At 37.8% G+C, this 25,095-nt stretch overlaps 1 protein-coding gene across 1 annotated transcript; it reads right to left on the reverse strand.

The window, feature by feature from the left end:
- Nucleotides 1-229: 229 nt before the first annotated feature.
- Nucleotides 230-24,600, reverse strand: PPIL4 (peptidylprolyl isomerase like 4). Its single transcript, XM_084890148.1, has 13 exons — nucleotides 24,463-24,600; nucleotides 21,643-21,710; nucleotides 21,487-21,551; nucleotides 21,073-21,190; nucleotides 19,814-19,956; nucleotides 19,210-19,306; nucleotides 18,323-18,439; nucleotides 14,846-14,970; nucleotides 13,430-13,496; nucleotides 12,629-12,740; nucleotides 11,006-11,102; nucleotides 6,618-6,765; nucleotides 230-679 (listed from the first exon to the last, which is right to left on the reverse strand). The coding sequence occupies exons 1-13, from the start codon at nucleotides 24,530-24,532 to the stop codon at nucleotides 428-430; spliced, it is 1,479 nt and encodes a 492-aa protein (XP_084746274.1). The 5' UTR covers nucleotides 24,533-24,600; the 3' UTR covers nucleotides 230-427.
- Between the last annotated feature and the right edge of the window lie 495 nt (nucleotides 24,601-25,095).

The raw sequence follows: 25,095 nt of genomic DNA on the forward strand, positions 1-25,095 counted from the left end.
AAACACAAAATTCATATTAATTACTTGAGGAGAGGGACTTCCAAAATGCTCATTTCCTAATCTGGCTGATAGGTACAAAGATAATTATTTTTAATACCTTATATATACATGTATGTTTTTATAGATATGAAATACTTCATTTTTAAAAAGTGGAAAATGTGAAAGACTTGAAAAATGAAGACTACTATTTATGTTTAACAATAAAATTAGTATAAAAAATATACAAAGAAAATGTTCAATTCTTTATTGTCTTTCTGTGCCCCACACAATCAGTATTGATCTATAAAGGGGACACCTAGAATATAGGGGGAAAAACAAGCAGAGTCTTTAGCTGTTTTGACACAAAATCTGAACATCTGCTATTCTAGTTAGACAAGAGTATTTTAGACAAGAGTATTTTAGCCACTCATGTCTGATTCTTCATGTTTCATCTGTACTTAGATCTTTCTTTATCTTTGTATTTCCTGGGACTCCTGCTTCGGTCTCTCTTTCTACTCCTTTCTCTTTCAGAGGGATCTGTTTGGTATTTAGATCTGTGGCTGTTACTGTAGTGACCATCCCTTTCTCGAGATCGGCTACGACTTCGGTTTTGAGGTCGGTCCTTCTTTTCACTCTTTTGTTTCTCCCGACAGCTTTCTTTTTCTTCATAGTGACCGAACCCCATTTCTCTGTAGATATCCTGTCAGAGGAATAAAGAGAATTATAAGTGAATTCATAAAATCACTGCCAGCTAATAAAACTTATAGACAAGCCCTCCATTAGCAGGCAGTTGTAATGGCTCAAATTTGAACACTACCACTAATGCCAGACATTTTGTAAATTAAAAAGCAAAAATAATTCAGAAAAAGATTTGACCATTTTTGTAATCAGTCTCACTGGTTTGTATCTATTTCAGCCAAACTGAAGGAACAGAACCAAAAATAAAAAACTGAAATTGCCCAATTGAAATTAGAGCAGGTCTTTAGAGCAAAACTGCAATATTAAAAATTCTGGTTATATAAGGTTACCTCTCCACCTCCCCCTTCTCCACTCCCCCAAAAAGTTCTATTCTTTATATTAAGTAGCAATAGTATTTTTCCCATATAGGAGAGGACAGATTATAATTCTATTTCTGCTTGTATTCTGCCCTTAATTAAAATGAGTTCTCTCAGCAAGAGGCTGAAATCTAAAGTGATCAGAGCCAGTGCTCTTTCAAGAGATAGTGTGTAAAATTCAACTTTCTTAAAAAGTTTTTCAGAGGAAAGGAAAATCCTAAGGACTGAACTCCCAAGGGTCTCGCTTCTATCACCATAGATATTATAAAGTAGATATAAATGTCAAGGTTCAAAATCTACAGTAATGGATACCCCTGGTTAAAGACTGAATTTTAAGAAAATTACTCAGTTATTCCATAGCTGTCTAGAGACTGTACATTACGCCTGACATGGAGATTGCAGTATGTGAATAGAGATCTAAAGTGATCACTATAATCAGTGTTTGTGAAATACAACATTACTAACCAATTCATTATTTCCCACACAATCCCTATGGTTCTTATCATGAATCGGTATTTGGTTTAACCCTTTCCTAATTATTTCCTAACAAAATAATCCATCCTTAGATAAAATAATTTTTGTACTTCCTATAACATATATAAAATGTAGCCATGTACAATTCTGTCTGGACACCTATTTTCTGAATTGGTTGAGACAGTAAACTTTTTTTTTTATTTTTTTAAATTTTTTATTGATTTTGTACAGAGAGGAAGGGAGAGAGATAGCGAGTTAGAAACATCGACGAGAGAGAGTCATCGATCAGCTGCCTCTTGCACACCCCCTTCTGGAGATGTGCCCGCAACCAAGGTACATGCCCTTGACCAGAATCGAACCCAGGACCCTTCAGTCCCCAAGCCGACGCTCTATCCATTGAGCTAAACCGGTTTCGGCGAGACAGTAAACTTTTAACCTAAAGAGACAGTTAGCTGATGTATAACTCTGTAAAATCTCTAGCACATTATATATAATGGCACTTAAATGCTTAAAGAGTTTAAAATGAGAGAAGGTGGGGTGGGTATATAGTACTTAATTCTTTGAAAAAATTGAAGAACCTGAAAATCTGAAATGGACTGAAACCTTAAAACCTCTCCAACTTGGAGTAATTTCAAAGCTACTCAAGCTTTGAAGTCAGGCAGCTTTAGGTTCTGATGGTCTTTGTCATTTCTTGAGATTAGGTTTATCAGAGAAGGTTTTATAGAAGAGTTAGAACTTGAAATGAGCATCAAAGATTGAGAGGGTTTGGGTTAGATTGGCAGTGAGAGGTTAGTGCAAGCAGTGTAAATGAAAACTGAAAAGCAAGGAAGAATTAGCACTGAGAGCATGAAGGAGAAAGTGCAGGTGCCTGGAAGAAGCCACATTAGGACAGGTCCTCGAAGTATGGGCTAGCACAGTGCTAAGTGCTTTTGGAGTACAAGATCATCCTCATTCCGGAAATAAGAAAACTGGCACTTGAGGTCAGCCCAGGTTGAAAGTAATGATTTAATTGATCAATAATTGGAATATAAAATTGAAATGGGGGTGATAAAGAATAATAAAGAAAACCCACACCTGACTGAATCAAAATAAACATTAAACTCCAGCTTACCCACTAAGCTATAAGGTCCATGGCCTGTGGGGCCAGGCTCTCATATCTAAGGTGAAGGAAATGAATTAGATGAGCTCTAAGTCTTTTCCAGTACAGACTTTAAACAATTCTATCATTTTATACGTTTAAGGCATAAGACAAGATGATTAAACTAGCATGTGTCTAAAAAGAAAACATAAACTGGCCAATTTAAAGTAACCAACTCAATCCTTGATTTCAAAGTTTAAAAAAAAAGTCTAATTTAACTAAAAATTATCCTTGCTCTGGTCACTGAAATTAAACCAAAGATTTAGCTAAATCTAAATCACTAAAATAACATTAAAAGATTAAAATGACAGCAAAAATAGAGTCCCAAATTATAAGACTACTAAACACCTATGAAAACCACAGAGGACTGACAACCAGTATGAATACATCTGAGCCAGGCAACCCACAGCTGAGGACTAATTTCCTGTAACTCTAGCAAAACCCAAACCTCAACAACACAGCAACCACCTTTGGGATTAAGACGCAGGTGGAAAATTTAAATAGAGAAGTTTTCAAATTGAAAATAAGGTTGCCACTAAATAAAAAACAAAGAACTTAAAGAAATAAGTTAAAACATTCTTAGGAAATGATGCTCACCAAGCAAAATGGCAACAAATGAAAAAGTTGAGCTATACACAGAAATGACCTAGTATTGAAAATTCCCTTTAATGATTATTTTTTTGAGACTGAAATCAAAAGGATGAGCATCAGAGTCATAGAAAAAATTGGGGCCCACTTAAATCTTACATATATGGATGTTGTTTTATTATAAAAAATAGTAAGAAAAAGTTAGTATAGCTATATTATTAAATGAAAATATAAAATAAAAAACATTTACTGTAACTCAAAGATACAGACAACAGATTGGTGGTTACCAGAGGGGTAGAAGGTAGTGGCGGGCAAAATTGGTAAAGGGAGTCAAACTTACGGTGACAACTAGAAACTAGACTGGTGAGCCCACTATAGTGTACACAGATAGCAAATTACAATGTTATACACCTGAAATTTAAATTATGTTATTAACCAATGTTTCCTCAATTAAAAAACACCCATGGGCTTTAATACACTTTAAAGGGAGAAATAAAGTTAGGAGATTACTATTTGGAATTTAACAATTTTATAGTTGCCAACTACCTTAATATTCTCTAAAAACCAACAACAGTATCCCCCCAAAATATCACTTGAAGCTTTTTACTCTGTGCCAAATGAGGATAATTGCTAATGTAAAGTTTTAAGTAAGCGAACAGCAGGATAGAAAAGATTCATAAGGCCTGGCCAGGTGGCTCAGTTTGATTGTCTTATACAACAAAAAGGTTTCAGACTCAATTACTGCTGGGGGTATAGGTCTAGGTTGTGGGTTCGTAGTAGGCACCTACAGGAGGCAACTAATCCATGTTTCTTTCTCTTTCTCTCACTTTTCCCTCCTCTACCCTCGCCAACCTTCCTTTCTTTCTCTAAAATCAATAAGCATACCCTTGGGTGAGAATTAAAAAAAAAAAAAAAAGATTCATAATAAGGGGAAGAAATAGCAGACTTAAAATGCAGCCAGTCTAGATTTTCTTTAAACCTCATCTCAGACACACCAGTATGTATCTCAGGCCTAGATTCACTGACGATTCCATGTAGTAGTGCAGGATGGTGAGCTGTGGCTGAAGGATACATGGGATGGGAGCGATAATTAAGGGTTTTTAGTGAAAAACATTACATATTCATAGAAATGTGATATAGCCACCATTTAAAAGGCTAAGTAGGCTGGCCAGTGTGGCTCAATGGTTGACCCATAACCTATATTTGGGCTTGATCCTGAGTTGGGGGTGGCAGGAGGCAGCCTATCATTCTCTCTCATCATTGATGTTTCTCTCTTCCTCTCTAAAATCAATAAAAATATATTAACAAAAAAAGATACATTTATAATAAAGTACAAACATTAGAAGAGAGATGTTCCTATTAGATCACACTAAAATATTACACTATGGGGCAAATTTTATTCGACTAATAAGATTTAGAAAAGAAAACTGACAAATATTATTACTAGTATATTCCAGCTAAGAAGAACAGCAGTAGAGTTGTTAGTACAAGCCTGAACTTACATTGTGCCTCCACTATTTATGAGCTGTAAAACTATGGGCAAGCTGCTTCACCTCTTCCGTGTTCACTGTCTTTGTTGTGAAACAGGGCCAACAGTATCCATTGACTGTAAAGACTCTGAAGATGTGAGTGATTACTGATTCATGTGCGGATCATTTAAAGGACTGACAAAGGTGTAACTTAAAAACAGAAGCCAGGGCATGAAGGAGGGTGAGCTTTACATAGCTAAAGGGCTGTAGAAAGGAGGTTTACCTCTGGTTAGACAACAGCAAAGAATAAGAATATCTGCTATCTAGAAAATAGGGGGCTAAAAATATATATAAAATATATGCTTGTTGAAAAATTTTAAAATGAAGAATAAAACATATTAAAATGGTTTTATTTTATACAAGGCGGGGAGTGAGGGGGAGAGAAAAGGTGGAGAAGGCAGGAATAGAAGCTCAATTCTGTGCCATTTTGTAGATTTTACTTTGGAACCATATAAATGATTTTTAAAACTAACAAAAAATTTTAAAGCAATCCTTAAAAATTTTTTTATGTGATATGAATCCAATTAATGGCATAACCACAGAGAAAGTACTCCAACTGATTTAAAACATGGTAATCTGACTATTTAAGTAAAAGTAGTAAAAAAAGCCAGTGTAGAAAATGATTGCACACATTTTTTTTCTCACTAAATCTGAAGAGCATGCCTCTGAAATAAGTATTATCTCAATTTCACAGAGAGGAAACTGTGGTTCAGAAAGGTAAGTAACTCGCTGAGGTCACACCAATGCCGAGCAGTGTGGAAAGTTACACCTGGCTTTTCTGCCAACCAGACCGCATCTCTCCATAGTGTCTCTGCCTGACACCCTCCCCGTCCTGAGTTCCTTCTCACCTGGGCCTAGGACACCTCCTCCTCCACCAGGGCCCAGATGCCTTCACGTGGCAAACAAAAGCAGGAGCTGTACTGTAGTTTGTTTTTCATTTAACTAAGAGCCAAAATGCAGGCTGGACATGCTTTCTTCTCTTTATAATCAATTTTCTTTGGGGGAACTTTAACTATTATTGTCTTAGAAAATGCATTGTTAAAGAAAGCTTTCAGATGCTCAATTATGAGTACTGTTTTCATTTCATAGATACAATACAAAAGGGAATAAACGTTTTACAGATCCTAAACCCTTAAGAGTTTTAAGTGGCCCTGGCTGGTTTGGCTCAGTGGATAGAGCATCAGCCATTGAAAGGTCCCAGGTTCAATTCTGGACAAGGGCATGTACCTTGGTTGTGGACTCATCTCCAGTAGGGGTTGTGCAAGAGGCAGCTGATCAATGTTTCTAACTTTCTATCCCTCTCCCTTCTCTCTGTAAAAGAATCAATAAAATATATATATATTTTTTAAAAGTGTTTTAGGTGCAGCACACAACACTTGGTGATAAAACAGTAAGTGAGAACTGTTTGAGCACAACCACACTTGCTTTCATGGGAACAAAGGAGTGTCCACAGGTGGTATGGAAATCACGCGCTCCACAATGGGAAACTACATACTAAGTTAATTCAAAAGCAATCTTTATAATTTGTGATATATAATACATTCTTAAAAATTAAAGTTCATTACCCAGTGAAACCATTCTGCACTTTAGACTTAGAACACGCCCATCACTATGATGTAATCCAGGGGTCCTCAAACTTTTTAAAGTGGGGGCCAGATCACGGTCCCTCAGAGAGCTGGAGGGCCGGACTATATGAACTACTAATTCCTACTGTAACACCTCGGCTGCGCTCACTGCCCAAAAAACCTGGCGGGCCGCATGTGGCCCGCGGGCTGTAGTTTGAAGACCCCTGAGTAATCTATAAAGGGATAAAATATTTATTTCTCCACAGCTGGGTCTGGACATTAGCAGTACCTGATTAGTATTTTTGATTGGCATGTAGTTCTCATCTTCTTTTTCTTCAGAGCAGTGACGGGTTTTCTTCTTGTGTTTTTTACTTGTGTGTGAGTGACTTGACTTTGAGTCCTCTGTCTGCTCCTCTAATATAAGATCATACTTGGCACTGTAGCAGCTAGTTAAGGACAAGCTTGAGAAGGAATATAGGCAATACATCAAAACCTAAGAATCTGGTGAACAAAGGAGACCAAGAAGTTAAAGGTAACTTTTTAAAATAAAAGCATCTTACAAGTATAGTTTATTTCTAAAACAAAATAGATTCATTTTCCCCCCTCATTATATAGAAACAAAATGGGGAAAAACCCATGATTGAATATAGGCAGTTAACAATTATAAATGGGCAAAAAATATGGAGGGGGACATATAATATCCACAAATTAAAATATAAGCATCTGAAAAATAAGGAAACATTTGTCAATAATAAGAAAACCTAAACTTAGAAAATGAGGCACATGTTTAACTGGAAAAAAGTAAGATAATACAAACTCCAGAGCCAGAAAAGCTACGTAAGATAAAAGGTACATTTATGTAACTCCTCTTCGGAGGAGCAAATTAGCTCACCTGCTAGGAGGAAATTTAGCAGTGCATGCCAACAGTTACTATGCTTAAATACAAATAAGAATTTGTAAAAATTCTGTGGCATTTCAGAGGGAAGGCGGAGGTGGGTGGAAAGAGAGCAACCAAATAACTTGTATGCATATATGTATGACCTATGGATACAGACAGTAAGGTGCTGAAGGCCTGGGGCGGGGGACTGGGGCGAGTAGAAGGGGTCAATGGCAGTAAGGGGGGACATATGTAATATTTTCAACAATAAATATTTAATGTAAAAAATTAAATAAGTCAAGTGAACAAAGGTATACATAATAGGGTTCTTTTTAATGATAAACTAGGAACATCAAATAGCCTAGTAATAACTATAGATTCAATTATATTATAGTACTTCAACATGATATTTTATAAAATAAGTTATTAACAATGATAAATTAATGCTATGAAAAACCTGGGAAGGTGTTCCTGAAAAATTAAAAGTGAAAAAAGCTCAAAGCAAAAACCATATATACCATACAGTGATTATAAGTTTACAAAGATCAAATCTTGAAGGAACAAGGAAAAATAAGTATCATTTGTCTAGATGGTAGAACAATGACTAATTTTTTTAAATTCCACATAAATATGTTATAAAAATAGTGGTAATGTTTTAATACAGAGATAGGTATTTTCTCTAATATAAATAAATATAAACTACTATAACCTCTGCTGAAAATAATCTCAATTTCTCGAACAGATTTTGAGGAAGGCTGGAGGAGTGGTTTTCAAAAGAAAGCGTATGAGGAAGGCCCGCACGCAGGGCTATTTTGGCGGCGTGTGGCCTAGCGTAATCGCAGACACACTTCCCCAGGGACCAGTGTCCCATCCGTTTCCACGATGCCACAGTCTATGCCTTCCTCCGTGGTGACTCACTTCCACCTCAGGTTAACCAGGAAACCACTGCACCTTTTCACTTTCGTAAGATGGCTAGTCAGCCTGCACTGTCCTACTATTACTCTTATGTCTAACTTCCTTTCTCCTTTACGCTATGGCACACCGTATCACACTGTTTGCAGGATACCTTCTGGATCTTCTCCTTTTTCAGATACAAATTCAATAGTCCTTGCCTATGATTTCACCTCAGTGTGTAGCTTTTCACATGTTTCTCCCTCTGTCCAAAAGGCTGTAGAGAGATGATTTTCAAAATGCTGGTCATGACCCAGTAATGGAGCACAAAGTCCATTTAGTGGGTCACAGCCAGCATTGTTTTAGTAACAGGATAGGAAACAAAGTGCAGGGTTAGACTCATGAATTTCCTTTTTCTTGTTCAATATTCCGATTGAGGATGATTAACAGTGGTTTACACCAGGACATGTCTGTCTTTTCTCTCAACTTCAAAAGCCTAAAGCAGGCACTGTTCACTGTAATTGTTTAAATTTAAATTCATTAAACACGTCAGTAGCTATCAAGTCCGTGGAGATATAGTAGGTTTCCATCGCTGTACAAAGTCCTATTGGACAGGACTGGGCTAGAGGTTTATTCTCAAACATGCCTCGTTTCCTTGCTTCACTCTTAGTAACCTATCTTCTTGAATTCAAAACACTGTAATACCACATACTCTTTCTTCTGAGCCTGAGCTAATTCTACAGGGTAAGACGCCTGCTTCTACTTTATACTTTATGACTGTACTTCCTTTGATTTGTCCTACACACTCCTCTTCTTCCAGCTGCAGTTACTAGTATTTATCCTAAAATTAACTATAGTTAATTTTAAAGATTTGATAAATAAATCTCAACTGTATTCCATCCATACCTTTTATGATTTTAAGATTTCAATCATATCCTCTCTGATAGTTTATCTTTTTAAACTAAATCTTAGCTCACTGTTAGGTCTGTTGGCAAGGGAAAGCCTCTCCTCATGCTGACTATGCCGGCATACATACTGCAGACTTTACCCACTCAAACCCCTAGAATGTTTTATGTATTGTAAACAATCAACACTGTTTTAAAAATCTATCCTCCTATATAATAAAAGGATAATATGCAAATTGACCCTAATGGCAGAATGACCAGGAACAATCGGTCACTATGACATGCACTGACCACAGGGGAAAAATACGCAACGCAGGAGCTGCCCCTGCTGGTCAGTGCGCTTCCACAGGGGGCGCACTGCTCAGCCAGAGCTGGCTCACGGCTGGCCAGTGCAGCGAAGGTGGTGAGAGCTTCTCCTGCCTCCGAGGCAGCGCTAGAGATATCCAACTAATGGCTTAGGTTTGTTCCCTGCAGGCCTAAGCCATTAGTTGGACATTCCCCGAGGGCTCCCGGGCTGCCAGAGGGATATCTGACTGCCAGTTTAGGCCTGATCCCCCCTGGGAGCGGGCCTAAGCTGTCAGTTGAAAATCCCCCAAGGGGTCCCAGACTGTGAGAGGGTGCAGGCCGGCCTGAGGGAACACCCCCGCCCTGCCCAAGTGCACGAATTTTCGTGCAACAGGCCTCCAGTCTACAATAAAAAAAAGTGTAAAATGTTAATTAAACTGGACGTCCTTCTGGATGACCTCTGGACGAAGCCAGGGTGTGAGGGAAGCCCAGGTTCCGAGTGCCTGCCAGCGGCTGGAGGGAATGACCAAATGACTGGCTGGTAACTATGACACACACTGATCCAGACCTTGCTGCTGGGGCCCTGACAGCCCTAAATCTGGTTTACCTGCACCCTGGACCCAGACAGGAGGGAGGAGGAAGCCCTATTTCTCACAAATTGGCCATTGGTTAGCTTGCTGCTGGGGTCAAACCTTCCACGGCCCCACCCCCCCTGCCACCTGGCTCCCCCGATCAACCCCGACGAGGGGGTGCCAGCCAGCCAACCTCTCGCAGTCCCTTTCCCAGCTGGCTGTCCCCCACGATTGGCCCCAATCGCTGGCCATGCCAAGGGACCCCACCCATGCATGAATTTATGCACCAGGTCTTTAGTAAGTACATAACAGTCAGCCCAATATTCATCTTTACTTGATGACTACTTGGAAAAGAAATGTTCCATGTACAGTATGGGAAAAGAGAAACTCAAAAACAGCAACAGAAACTAGAAAACAAAGAAACCATTTAAAGAAAGAATCATAAAAGAAGTAAGCTTTACAATGTGTGGAGTGATAAATTTATAATGAGAACATCAATGAAAAATTAAAATGACATAATATGAACAGTATGTTTCATTGCCCCTTACTTGTCTCAACCTAAAACTTGAAAAAACCTAAATAAAATGGTCAAGTCAATGAATTTCTTTAATCCTATAAAAGTCAACTCTTGCACACAAGAGAAGCCCAATAAGTACTTGTTGCTAGACTGACAATGTACTAAGCAGAAAGAAGCAGCCTAATTATGTAAAGGAAGGACAGGATTTTGCTGTCTACATATTCACCATCTCCAAAGTTAAACATACGAGGAAGGTTAGCACAAAGGATTTGGTTAGCTATAATAAAAAATTTCTGACTATGAGGAATTTAAAATATTGCAATTATATAGAGAAAATATGAATCTTACCTGAAGATCTTCTGCGAATAAGTATTAACTTTAACCTAAAATTAGGGAGGGAAAAGAAGGCTAAACATTTATTTCAACCCTAACTTTCTCCACATAATAGAGAATACACTGAAAAGGCAAAGTATATATAAGACAGTGAGTATATATGAGACAGTATATAGAAAAGTCCCTGGCTTAGGGACTTTTCTACAGCCTTTGTGACTTTTTATAACATATCACACAGTACTCTACACAAAGTGCACGGTCAACACATAATGACTAACTGCTTCCTGTGAAGGATACTCCTGTTTGGGCTTTACTTTATCTTTCAGAACCAAATTAGATGATTTATCCTGTTCCTTTTCATACTCCTTGAAATCACTCTTGGTATATCTTCCACCTATTTATTTAAAAAAGAAGAAAAAACTTAGTAAGAAAAACCCCCTAATTAATCAAGAACAGAAATTACTTTATAAGAGGTATAATATACAAGAGCAATTTTATAAGTGGCATATACACTGAGTGGCCAGATTATTATGATCTTTGAATACATAATAATCTGGCCACTCAGTGTGTGTGTGTGTGTGTGTGTGTGTGTGTGTGTGTGTGTGTATTTTAGAGGCCCAGTGCATGAATTTGTGCATGGGTAGGGTCCAGCCAGCCTGGCCGGGCAGGGGGACATGAGCAGTTGGCCAGCCTGCCTGCTGGTCAAACTCCTGGTTGAGTGGACAATTTGCATATTAGCCTTTTATTATTTAGGATATACAGTGAGTATCCAGATTATTATGCGTCCAGAGATCATAATAATTTGGCCACTCAGTCTATATCAGGGATCAGAGGCTAGAAAAAGGCTGAGAACAAAAAAATCATAATAATTCTTTCTCCATTACTATTTTAACTTGTAGCCATATGCTGCCACCTAATGAAATACATGAATATTACAACACCATACCGTCAAATTCTAAACAACACAATGCATACATACGTTCACTAGAAAATGCATTGTTTAAGTGAAGCTAATATATCCATGAAAACATTAGATCCAAGGGAAACTAAAGGTTTGGGACTTGAGTCTGAGATGCAAGAAACTTACAAATCTGGAAGAAATGAGGCTTTAAAGACCTATGATCTGTCAAAAGAAACAATGTCCCCAAATCTCAACAGAGCACCAAGCAGATCAGGCACAGCCGGATGTGTGTAGAAGTTTGCTGAGAGATGCGAGATGGGAGGGGCTGGTGTCTCTGCTTTAAAATTCTTGCTTAAGAGCACCTTTATTCCTCCCAAGAGCCAAAAATTAAGTCAACAACGATCTCTTCAGAAAAACAGGGCCTGTTATTAAGTCATGACTGGCCTACAGTGGCAGGGCAGAAAAGGAGAGAGCATTCCATACAGCCTCTCTACTCTCAAGCCTATTCTCCTGCCAGATGAGGACTCAGCTCCTACCCATGGCCCAGACCTGCTGGCTGCCCTGCCTTTCCTGTCTCCTCCACACAAATGAGGAAATGCTCCTGGTGGGAGGGCTTCCTACAGAAGGGCCCAAGACTGACTGTACAAGTAAAGTAAACTGGAGGTACACAGGAGGCGTTTTGATTGTATATAAAATATACACAGGGAAAGACATGAAATTAAAGGAAATTCTAAGCATACAACAAACTTTAGGCAAAACATATTAAGGGTTTTGCATCTATTAATAGAAGAACCAAACCACCACAAACATAATAATTATTCTGGAAAAATGTCATGCCTGCAATGGGTAATTACAAGTAATTTATAATATAGTCAAACATAGAAAATATATTAATCATCAGTGTAAAATACACATACATACATACACACACACACACACACACACACACACACACACACGTGCGCGCGCACACACAGCATGAAAAACAGAACAGAAAAAAAAGAAATAAACCACCATACCTTTTCCTTTCCATTTAACCTTTGCAACAGACTGGCTAAAATCCACATGTATCCTTCTGTCATCTATAAGTACATTGTCCATTTTGAAGAATGCTTTCTCACAATCTTCTTCCTATAGATATAAAAAACTAAGCATAGCCGAAACTGGTTTGGCTCAGTGGTAGAGCGTCGGTCTGCGGACTGAAGGGTCCCACGTTCGATTCCAGTCAAGGGCATGTACATTGGTTGCGGGCACATCCCCGGTAGGGGGTGTGCAAGAGGCAGCTGGTTGATGTTTCTTTCTCATCGACGTTTCTAGCTCTCTATCTCTCTCCCTTCCTCCTCTCTGTAAAATATTAATAAAATATATTTTTAAAAAAACAACAACAAAAAAACTAAGCATAAATGTTCCTGTGCATTGGGATGCCAGCTTTAAAAAAATACTGATGCCTGACTTCCTTTTTTCCTTCTCAATTTCAATGTAATTGGTCTGGGGTGCACACCTGGGCATCAGGATTTTGCAAAACCCTCCAGATAGTACAAATAGACAGCAAAGCTAGAACCACTACTTTATATACCACACTTGGTGCTAAGCTGATCGAGTATCTTGTGTGGTTAACATCATTTTCACACATGTTCTGTGTCCCTAACATGAATGTCTTTTACATGTCAGCTTTCTTTCCAGGGTGCTGTCCAAACACTCAGTAAACATTTGCTGCGACTGCTGCTGTTAGGGACTAGAATAAGTTCTATAATTTTCACGTTTTAAAACCATGTAAAAACAAAAAATACCAAACTTAATAGATCTATATTATGACATACCTTTTCAAATTCAATAAAAGCATAACAAAGGGATTCTCCTGTCTTCCAATCTCGAATAACTTCACAACTGAAAGAAAGTTTAGGAGCAATGACTTTTTAAAAACGCATTCACTCTCACGCTCCATAAGCAAAGAACAAAATAAGACAGTTATTAAAAGACAAAGTTAAATTTTCCAATAACAACTTTTTGAAAAGTTCACCAGCCTAGGAATCACATTATCTAATTTTACTCTAAATGCCCTATATAGGCCTGCATCCCTATATTCCTGAAGAACTGAAGGAAGAATAAATTAAAATATTTAATTTGCCTGTAGCAAAACTACTGCTAAAAAGTTTTTAAAATCATAACTCATTTCTAGTCCTCATATGTAGATAAATTATAAAATATCTAATGTTACTGTTAGAATAATGTGTGCACATTCATACATATATAGCATATGTTTAATAAGTTTATGCTTTGGAGTTTTTGAATTTTAATAAACCAAGCTCAAATTTAACCCCACAAGTATAGCTAGTCTACAGAACTAATCCACCTTAATAACCAAGAGAAAGGGCCAATAAGGTTGAGCTGAAAACGACTGTCTTGTCCTTTCCCTGACATATCCTAAGTCTCATTTTACATTAAATGAAACAAGAAAATAAAACATTTTAAGAAAAAGGAAAAATAATCACATTAAAGAAAATAGTTCAGTTGTTACTGTAGTTATATACACATTAAAATGTAAATATTGAACAATGACCTAACCAAAATTATGACATAACCAAAGTAGTTGGAAGAAAGAATGAACATGGGAAGTTAGTAATAGAGTTAAAATCCCCATCTTGCTTAGCAGGAAGTCAGCATATGTCTAAAATTTAAAAATAAAAAGCAGCAGTATAGGAATATTTTTTATAAATATAATATATTGTAAGTAGGTGAAGGAATAAAGTTGGGTAGTCATTTACAGGAAGATTTTTATTTCAACAGGAAGAATTAAGAATGGCTTCACGGGAGAAAATCATGAAATGAAATTCTAAACATAATAGTAATAATTTTTTAAAATTGATTTGAGAGAGAGAAAAAGTGAGAGAGAAACATCGCTGTGAGAGAAAAACATCAATTGGTTGCCTCCTGTACGCATCTAACTGGGATCTAACCCACAACCTTTTGGTGTATGGGACGATGCTCCAACCAACTGAGGCACCTTGCCAGGGCCATAAAATAATACTTTATAATTAGTTATACTTCCCTTTCTCACGGGAAATATATTATAATTAATTACATACATAATTTTTCTTCCCTTTGTCCCAAAGATTCAATTGTAAAATTCACCTGTACAAAATTCACCTAGATTCATAGCTTCATCAGATATATATTAGAAACCCACAAATTAATATCTAGTTTTCCTAAAATCTTTCACTAATTCTAGAGATTACCTTCTTATTGGTCCAAATCTTGAAAATATTATCTCCAAATCCTCATCTGTGGTCACTGGATTCAATTTACACACAAACAGGACATTTTCTGGAGGTTTAATATCTGCATCAGGTAAGTCTCCCACCTAAATTATAAACAAACAAAAATATAAATCAATTCCTTTATTTATTTTCCATTCTAAATATCTATCCATATCAAAAAGTCAATTTTCCTAAAACACCTAAATTATAAACTGCAGGTTCAGAAAAATAAATCTAAATAAGACCTCAAAATTCATTACTGACAATTCTTAAAATAACGCTTAAAATAATAATCCATTTTGTGAAAGTGAAATTCAGAAAGGTTAAATAACTAACTTGCCCAAAGCCACACAGTGATAAGCAACTGAAGTGGGATTTGACTCCAACTTTATCTGGATTTTATCTTCACTTTTTCCTATTTGATATATTAAAACAATTTATATAAAGTATATCTAAGTTATGAAACATAAACATAAAAAACAGCCATGATGACAACAGCTTAAGAACTAAAATGTCTCCTGACCCCATTATCCCTCTGCCTCTCATACCAGATACAATGAATATCCTGCTTCTTGGTTTTCCTTTTTGGCCATCCCTCTGCATATCTTTAGAGTTTTACCAGATAGGTATGTATTCCTGAGCAAGATGTTATTTACTTATGCTTGATTTTAAACTTTTGAAAAATATTATCTTATTAAATCTAGCCTTATGTGATTAGTAACACCAGTTCCTTTCACATTATTGTTCAATATGAACAGCAATAATTCCTGAATAGTGAGTTTTTCTAGCTTTTTACTCTCATCCTCACTATCATCTTTTCCCTCAGTCACATTGAGTCAACGTCACAGTCAACCACTGCACTGAGCAGAGTATTCCACTTCTCACTGAAGAAGCAGTGAGGGCAACAGTGAGGGGAAAACCATGTTTCATTGTGGGAAAATTATTTTCCCATGGCCTTTAGATGGGGAAAACAATATTCCTTTATTCAAAAACTCTCAGAGATGATTTCTCATAACATTACCACATAAAGCATTTTCTCTTCAATAAACATGCTAAAACAAAAAGAAATCATGAAAATCAGAATCAGCAAGAAGAAACACCACCAATAAGATCTGCTCAGTGTCTTCAAAGCCTATTAAAAACAAGCACCACCTATGTCCAGTAAGAAGTATCACAGCACATATGGGGAAGAGCAAATCAGTAAAATCGCCAAAAGCACCTACAGTGCAGAAATATCACATCTCAAGGAAGCACAAATAAAAAAATTTAATGTTAGGAAAATACTATAATAACTTGTCAAGGAAATTTAAAATACTCTTAACAGTTATGAAGTTCAAAACACTGGTTGATAATGCAAAACACTAGTTGAATTATCATTATATTACTTACACACAAATAAGTAAGAGACTGATGTGCTTAGAAAATAGAAGATAATAGTGAGGACCAAAAAGGACAGGCTCATGTATTAGAAAGGTTAAAATCCAAAACACTGACACCACTACATGCTGGAAATGAGACAGAGCAACAGGAACTCTCATTTATTGCTAGTTTGGCAGTTTCTTACAAGCCTAAACAATACAACCCAGCAACTACCCTCCTAAGTTTTATCGAAATGAGTTAAAAAATGTCCACACAAAAATATAGACAAATTGTTTACAGCAGCTTTATTCATACTTGCTAGAACTTAGAAGCAACTGATATTTCAATAGATAAATGGATAAACTATGGTGCACTAACAATCGAAAGACATGGAAGAACCTTGAACACATAATGCTAAATGAAAGAAGCCAGTCTGAAAGTAACATACTATATGATTCCAATTATATGACATTTTAAAAAGAGACAAAAATGATGCAGTCATAAAAGATCGGCAGTTATCAAAGGTTGTGGGAAATAGGGATGAAGAGGTAGAACGAAGAAGATTTAGGGGAGTAATAAAACTATTCGGTGTGATACTATAATGCTGGATACATGCATCTGTCAAAGTCCACAGAATTTCCAACACAGAGTTCATCCTAATGTAAATTATAGACTGTAGTTAACAATAATGGGCTTTATATTAATATACAAGTTTCACAAAGGCAAATCTTTTTTTCACTGATGTATCCCATTAAACACAAAGATATGCATCACCATTCTGGGCTTGACAGGTTTTGAAAGCTGGATTCTGAACTGGGAAGGAGTGGGGAGAGGCAGAGCTATAAAGAGTATTACCGAAATAACTAACAAGATTGGAGCATGAACTGCAATTTCTATCAATATTTAATTTCCTGATTTCAATAACTGTACAGTGAATATGTAGATTAATATTGTTGCTCTCAGGAAATACATAGTGATGTATGAGGTAAAGAGAAAGTTTGCAATTTAATTTCAAATGGTCCAGAAAAAATAGTAAGTGCATGTACATATATCATCAGAAACATAAAGAAGGAGAGAACAGAGAGAAAGAGAGGAGACAGAGGAGGGAGAGGAGAGAGAATGATCAGGCAGATGTGACAAATTTAAAAATTGGTAAGTCTGGGTAAAAAGTATTATATATAGAAGTTCTCTACACTATTTTTTTGTACATTTTTCATAAATTTAAAATTATCTACAAATAAAAAAAAAACATTAGCCTATTTTCTTCAGGCATGAACTTCTTATACTTTTGCTGCTGAAAATTCTGATTATAATCTAATGTTCTTTCCCTATGTGTCACTTATTCTTGTTTTTCTTATTTTTCTTGTAATTTGACTTGGTGTTGATTGTTCTAGGTCAATATTCTCTGATATTGTGTACTCATTAAAATGTATTATTTTCAATTTTTTTAATTCAATAAAGTTAATACTGAATTATAGTTTTTAATATTTATTCCTTCAGACTGATGATGCTATATGAATTTTACAATAGACTATGAATCCTGGACGGGTGGCTCAGTTGGTCGGAGCATCATCCCATGTACCAAAAGGTTTTGGAGATGATTCCTATCAAGGCACAAATCTAGGTTTCTGGTTCAATCCTGGTCAGGGCCGAGGCAAGCAGTGTTTCTCTCATATCGATGTTTCTCTCTTTCTCTCTCTCAGTTCTACCCAGGTTTATTTTAATCTGTAACTACTATTCTAATATTTAATCTCAATACTTGAGTTGTACAAAAAATTATTTGATTAATATACATAAAATTTAATCCAAGAAATGCTCTTTTAAAATGTTGAGTATAACAATTAAAATTCATAAATATTTGTAAATTGGATATCCATTCCCCATTTTTTAAAAAGGCACTTGACACTTTATTAATAGTGGAATCAAATTTGTTTACTTTCATGTATTATTATTTTACACAAAATCTAATCCAGAAACATACGCTTAGCTAAATTTTTATATTTTAAGACTATCAAAAAGCCAGAAATAGATAAACCAACAGCAAGTGTGTATTAAATATATTACTGAACAATTATTTGAACAAAGAAAATTACTTACCATTTCTAATAAAATAGCTTGAGTTTTGGCCTCTTTTTCTGCCTTTATTTCTTCTACTTCTTCAGCTGATCTTCCTTTGAAATCATCAATTTCTTCATCTGCTCCTATTCGACCACTCTGTAAGGCAAAAGTTTTTCTTACTAGTATATGTGTATATATAAGTTTAAAAAATAGAAAAATCTGGGTCATTATGCTTTATTCTTAGTTCCATCAAATGCATTAGAATAGATTAACTTCATTGGTTTCATGTATGTGAAACTTATCTCTGAAAATTGATGTACATTAATTCAATAATATCAGCCAGACTAATCTTCTAATTTATTGTTACCTCAAAATAAACATTTACATAGAAACTATCTGTATCCAACTAAGTGTTGAATGCAGAAGACCAATAGTGTTAGAATCCAATTATAAAGATAAAGTTAGCTTTAAGGGAAGTCTCATAAGCAGAAATTTATACTTCAAAATATCTGAGGAAAAAGTGTACATTATTCCACAGAAATTTCTGGGTTCTAGCCTGGCTTCAGAGTATGTCCCAATTGAAAAATTATTTTAAAGGATGATAATTTAATTTAGCCTAAAATTCTTGAAATTTTAGTTAGGATATAAAACAAAACAAAACAAACAAACAAACAAAAACATTTTCCCTAAGTAATCATATAAGCTTACTTTCAGTGGAACAGAAACTGAAAAAAGGATATTATGATAGAAACATAGCTAGAAAAATTAATTGCCTCCATAGAAAAGAAAAAGAACTCTACACTTATCCTAAAATAATTGTTCAAGCAAGATAGGCATTCTGAAGAAATGTTTTAATAGGCTAAAAAGCAAAGCTATGCAAAGCATTAATATGCATGAACATTCAACCACAAGAGGACTCAACTTACATCTAGTTGTTCCTTAGTAGGTTCTGGTGATCGATCAGGAATTAATAAATCCGGAGGGTCATCAAATGGATCATCTAAAATCACTGTATGATTAATCCTTACAAAATAAATCCATGTCAAATGTTACGGTTACAATGTTTCAGAATCTATGTTTTACTTTTTGCAAATATTTTAACAAATGTCTATGTATCCCTAAAGCCAAAAAACTACAAGTATAAGCTCCTAAATTTTATTGCACCAGAATGTTACTAGAGTACACTGTCACAATTAGTGTTACTGTTTGTGATTGTTTGATATTATATTTATCACTCTGTTATTACTCTAAAATATTATATCTAACTCTTAGTACTTTTGCCATATTTTTCAATAATCTGCATTTTTAAATACTAAATTAAAGACTTAATATTCCTCCCAGCACATGCAATTATAAATAATTAGTACAAGTATAAAAACATAAAAGTGTAAAAACATAAAGATTCTTATAGTCTTGTATTAATTCACATTTATTCAAAAAACAGTCTTTCACATAACATCATCACTACCATGTCAAATATCACAGTATTAAAACATTCTAGTACATTCAGATAGTAAATTGTAACCATACCTGATATCTTGATATGGTACAAAATCCTTGTCAACAAAGGTCTCATTAATTTTCTTAATTATGTCCATGCCTTCTGTCACCTCACCAAACACAGTATGAACACCATCAAGGTAATCTAGATTATCTCCTGTAGTAATAAGAAACTATAAAGAAAAACACAGAACACAAATAATTCAAACTGCAATTACTTAACAGACTGACAAAAAATACACAAAAGATTCCACATTAACTGCATGGATTCTTACCCACTTGTTACTAGTACTGAGTAAAAAGTTTATACATAAAATGTCAACACATACACAGATGTTGCTCTGATTGTTTAAAATACGTGGCCAAAGCAAGGCTCAGTTTCTTCACATGAAAACTGTGAAGGGGGGCGGGGAGAAGAGGGGAAAGCACCCTCCCCAAACGGGGTTTCAGTGAGTATTAAAGAAAGCAAAGAATGAAGTGTTCAACATGGCCTGTTTTGAAAAAAGTAATAAATACAAAAGGAAACGGGCCACAATGTTATTAGAGTCTTGGTCTTTCTCTGCTGCTGTTAGGGTTCAAAATATCTGGAGAAGGGGCTGCTGTAAATTAATCAAGAGACTAGAAATATAATATAAATTTGTAATCCATGGGGTAGCCAGAGGAGCTTAGCTATGGGAACCAAGTTCTGTCTGTCTGAGGACCCCTTGGCTCTTTATTAACACAAAGTGTCCTAAAGCAAAGCAGATATACATATCAAAGGCCAAGTATACAGAGGCATTGTTGGACTGGGAGAACTGCCTTTGGCTGTTCAGGTGCTTGGCCAGCAGGAGGCAGTAACATGTAGATTAAAATGCCCTCAGCTGTCTGGTAACAGGCAATAACATATGCAAATCTTTAGGTGTGGGGGAATGCCCTGCTGAATCCCCAAGTTCCATCAGGTTTTTGATGAAACTTCTTGCATTTCTCACATGCTGGAATTAGCTTCCAGCACAATGTGAACGATGATGATCCATGAATGGTGGGATTGGGGGTAATGTTATTTTCTTCTTTGTACTTTGCAATGTTTTCTAAATTTCTCACAATGAACATGCCTTGCATTTAAAAGAACAAAATAATTTTTTTCTTTTTGTGATGTCATATCATTTTTGTTATAAAGAGAAAAGAGGGTAATATTTTTTCTATAACAAATATATTTTATTGAAATGTTCTCCTTACTGGATAATTCTAACTTTGTAGGATTCTAAAGCAAAATTTTAAAGCAAAACACATCTTTTCACCCACTTCCTAACCTGAGATCCATGCTGATCACTGCCATTGTTCACCATGGACACAGTGCCTTTCTTCTTGTGCTTAATTCTTGGCACTTTTTCTGCATCGAAAAACCTTGCTTGATCACCATACAGTTGACTGAAAATACATACAATAAGGTAATAAAATATAAGTATTCTCACCATGAAATACAGAAGTACAAGTAACATTTATGGTTGCCATTTCTTTATAGAAATATCAGTATGATTCAAAATATTTCTCATTTCCAGCGGTCACCAACTGGTGGTCCATGAGGTCCAAACGGTTGGAGACCACTGCAGGAACTTGGGAAAAATCTAATTTGAACCATATTTTAAAATGCAGATTGAAATAAGCTAGTTAAATGCTATAAAGAGGCAATTCTATTTTATTCATTAAAAAATAAAAGAACTTACCCAAAAACAGACTCTCCTCCACGGCCAGTCCCTGTAGGATCACCAGTTTGGATGATAAAATCCCTCTATAATATATAGGATATATATTTTATTAATTCACATAATTTGCTAGATGGTTCCAATAACAAAGAACATGACTAATATCCACCAACTCACCTGTACATTATGAATAAGGCAATAATTGTAATATTTTGTTTTGCACAACTTCAGAAAATTCAAACAGGCTGAAAGAAAACAAATAATAAATGTATCATAGTTCAAAAATATGCTTTAAGCAAGTAAAAGCACAGTTGGTATAATTTAATTTCTAAATACTATACAAAACCTTCCGCAAATGGTCAAATATCAAAAGCCAAAAAAAAAAAAGAGCAATATATTTTAATTATCTTTTTATTCTCCTTTTCTTTTTTTAAAATATATTTTATTGATTTTTTACAGAGAGGAAGGGAGAGAGATAGAGAGCTAGAAATGTCAATGAGAGAGAAACATCAACCAGCTGCCTCTTCCGCAACCAATGTACATGCCCTTGACCGGAATCGAACCTGGGACCTTTCAGTCCGTAGACCGACGCTCTACCACTGAGCAAAACAGGCTTCGGCTATTCTCCTTTTCTGAGGGTTTCTTGGGCAGGTGAGCTAATGCAGGAAACTGACACATCTGAGATAAGCAATCATTTATTAATTGATTTTATAAGAGAGAAAAAATTAGTTACAATACTGGCACATATGTGTTAGTCAGGTGGAGTAACCCTCTCTCTCCTTAGTTCCTCATTTGTCAGGTGCTGCTCCATGTGAAAATTGGCAACCAAACTCAAAGGAATGCAAAACCAAAATATGGCAAATACAATTCCCTATAACAACCTTTGATTCCCCTGGATCCCATCATCCTTATAGCCAATCTTACTCCAGCAACACAAGACAATCAATTATTTTCTTTCAGCCAGTTCGAGTTGAATTTCTACCACTTGCACAAAAAGCCTTAATACCACACACGTATATGGATTAGTCAATATAATAAACCTTCAATGTGTGCCCTCAAAGTGTCAGGCATTGCACGAGGGGTTCAGGATATAGAAATAAATTATTTCAGCACAGTCCCTGCTCTCTTGGAGTGTATATTCTTTTCTTTTGTTTTGTTAATCCTCACCCTCGGATATTTTTCCATTGATCTTAGAGAGAGTGGATGGGAGGGGAAGAAACAGAGAAAGAAAAACACTGAAGTGAGAGAGACACATCAACTGGTTGCCTCTAGCACACGTCCCACATGTTCCAACCCGGAATCAGGCCTGCAACGAGGTACATGCCCTTTACCAGAACTGAACCCCCCACCCCAGTCCGAGGGCGGATGCTCTAACCACTGAGGGCAGAGTTTATATTCCGAGAGGAGACAAGACTTCAAATAACTCCAGGACAACAGATAAGTATTTTAACAAAATCTGTGTTGTATCGAGGCAGAGTAGAAGAAGCAGATCTAACTCTGCTTAGGGACAATGGAGAGACGGCAGAGATCATACTTGACACAAGCAGGAAGTCTGCCAAAAGGACAACAGGAGAGAGTGTGAGGTTGAGGCAATATGATGAGAGGCATGGGTACACGGTTGAGTACTTAGTGTGTGTGTGTGTGTGTGTGTGTGTGTAGGGGGAGGGAAGACAGCTGAGTGTGGGAGTTTCATCCTCTTTGGCAGATGCTGCATCCCATGGGGGCAGGACCCTGACTGTAACAATCTCCCCTGGCCTCCAGATGGCCCTTATTCCGATGCATTCTCCACCCCGCTGCCTCGTACCTTCCCAAAACAAGTGTGCCAGGCCTCAACCCTGTTTTTAAAACCTTCCAAACCCCTGGTCATCGGTAGAGCTCACAAGACCATTCAGGATCCCACGTATACCACCAGACTCGCAGTCTGCCATTCCATGTCACATACCATCCCTTCCAGCCACGCCGGGCTACTTGCTGTTCCCAGAAAGTTCCAAACAAACTCAAAGAAAACCTTCATCTCCACTCATCTTGGAAAGAGCGAGTTCCAGAGTTCTGCATTCGGGGCTCGCTCCACTTCTCCCCGCCCCCCAACCAGAAAGAACTAATCTGTTTCCATAGCAACTCACACACACTTCCTCTACACAAGTGTTTCCCAAACTTTTGATGTATGTGTACCCCTTCTATAGTTTTGTAACGCTGAGAACCCCTCGTACTCATGAGAACGTAGAATTAAGCACAGCTAAGCACGGTGCAGTGCATATCCCCACCAAACTCCGGTGCAACGCGTACCCCCACCAAACTCTTCCCGTACCCCTGGGGGTGCGCGTACCACACTTTGGGAAACACTGCAGACTACACTTAAAAGTTCAATGGGTTCCAGCGTAGATTCCCCCCTCCCCCCAACAGAAAACTACACCCTCATGGGAAAGCGCGTATGCACCCCAAGGCTTGGCAAACTCTTGCCCAGTAGGCAATCAATGGGTGTTCTCAATGAGTGTTCCCTACGGCTCGGGGCACACCTGCCAGCCCGCCCTTCCGCCATGCAGGCAGGATGTCCACGCCCCCTGACCGGGGCACACCCTCGCAGTTTTCACCCAGACTCACAGATTACACACCAGGGAGGGCTGGTGTGCTCCTGTCACCAGGAAGGCGAAGTCAAGCCGCTAAAACTTTGTGGGCTCTGGGTATGCCCCCGCCCCCTCCCCCCCCCCCCACACACACACACATTGAAAGACCACAAGCAGCCGAAACCGGTTTGGCTCAATGGATAGAGCGTCGGCCTGCGACGCTCTGTAAAAAGAAAATCAATAAAAATATAAAAAATGAAAGATCACAAGCACCCGCCACCCGACTGGCCGGCGCCAGGCAGGCACAAGGGCTGCGCCTCCTAAGCACTTCTCTAACCGAGGCCCGCTCCTCGGGGCCGGGCTGCGGGCGGCCAAGGCAGAGGGGGAGGAAGAACATCGCCGCCCGGCCAGAGGCGAGCGGGGCGGGCCTCACCGCGCGGCCGCTCCTCGGTGTACAGGTCGATGACGACGTCGCCCAGCGTGGTCTCCAGCAGAACCGCCATGGCGCCCGCTCCTCCCCCGCCGCCGGCCCCGCGGTGACAGGCTCGGTCCGCGTCGCCCGCGCCGCGCGTCATCAGCGGCGCGGCGCGGTGTGACGTCACCCCTCCCGTGGGGCCCGCCCCCGGCGCGGCCCTTTTTGAAAAATCTTGGCCGGGGTTGGAATCCTGTGGCTCAAAAGGGCCTCTGCGGAGGAGTTGGTGTCCTATTTGTGTCCATCTCAAGGACGAGGCGGGCCTCCGAGTGACCCTTTCCAGCCGCTCCGGCCGCCTCCGTGGGAGCCAGGGCCACGGCGGTGCCACCCACTTCCGCGTTCTGGTAGGGGCGAAGACTCGGCATTTCCTAATCAGTGTCAGGTTGTCGCTCTGAATAAAAAACTTTAAACGTACAATTTGCTACCCAGAAAGATGGTTAACAGGAAGTTCTTTCCTGTCTGATCGTGTCCATGTCAGAGGCTACACTTGTTACAGCAGCAGATGGTGGGTCCTGAGAGCCACAAGCTGTCAACGCAGGCTTCACGCCCCGCAAGTGCGGCTCAGTGGCTGCATAACCTTAGGAACATTTGGGA

This window comes from Pipistrellus hanaki (assembly GCF_964339955.1).
Source record: "Pipistrellus hanaki genome assembly, chromosome: 7".
Classification (NCBI taxonomy): Eukaryota; Metazoa; Chordata; class Mammalia; order Chiroptera; family Vespertilionidae; genus Pipistrellus; species Pipistrellus hanaki.

Coding starts and splice junctions, on each gene's coding strand:
- PPIL4 (XM_084890148.1), bottom strand. CDS start 24,532: ATGGCGGTTCTGCTGGAGACCACGCTGGGCGACGTCGTCATCGACCTG. Junction 21,552..21,642: donor GCCTTATTCATAATGTACAG/GTGAGTTGGTGG, acceptor TATATATTATAG/AGGGATTTTATCATCCAAAC. Junction 680..6,617: donor CAATCAAAAATACTAATCAG/GTACTGCTAATG, acceptor TTCCTCTGACAG/GATATCTACAGAGAAATGGG.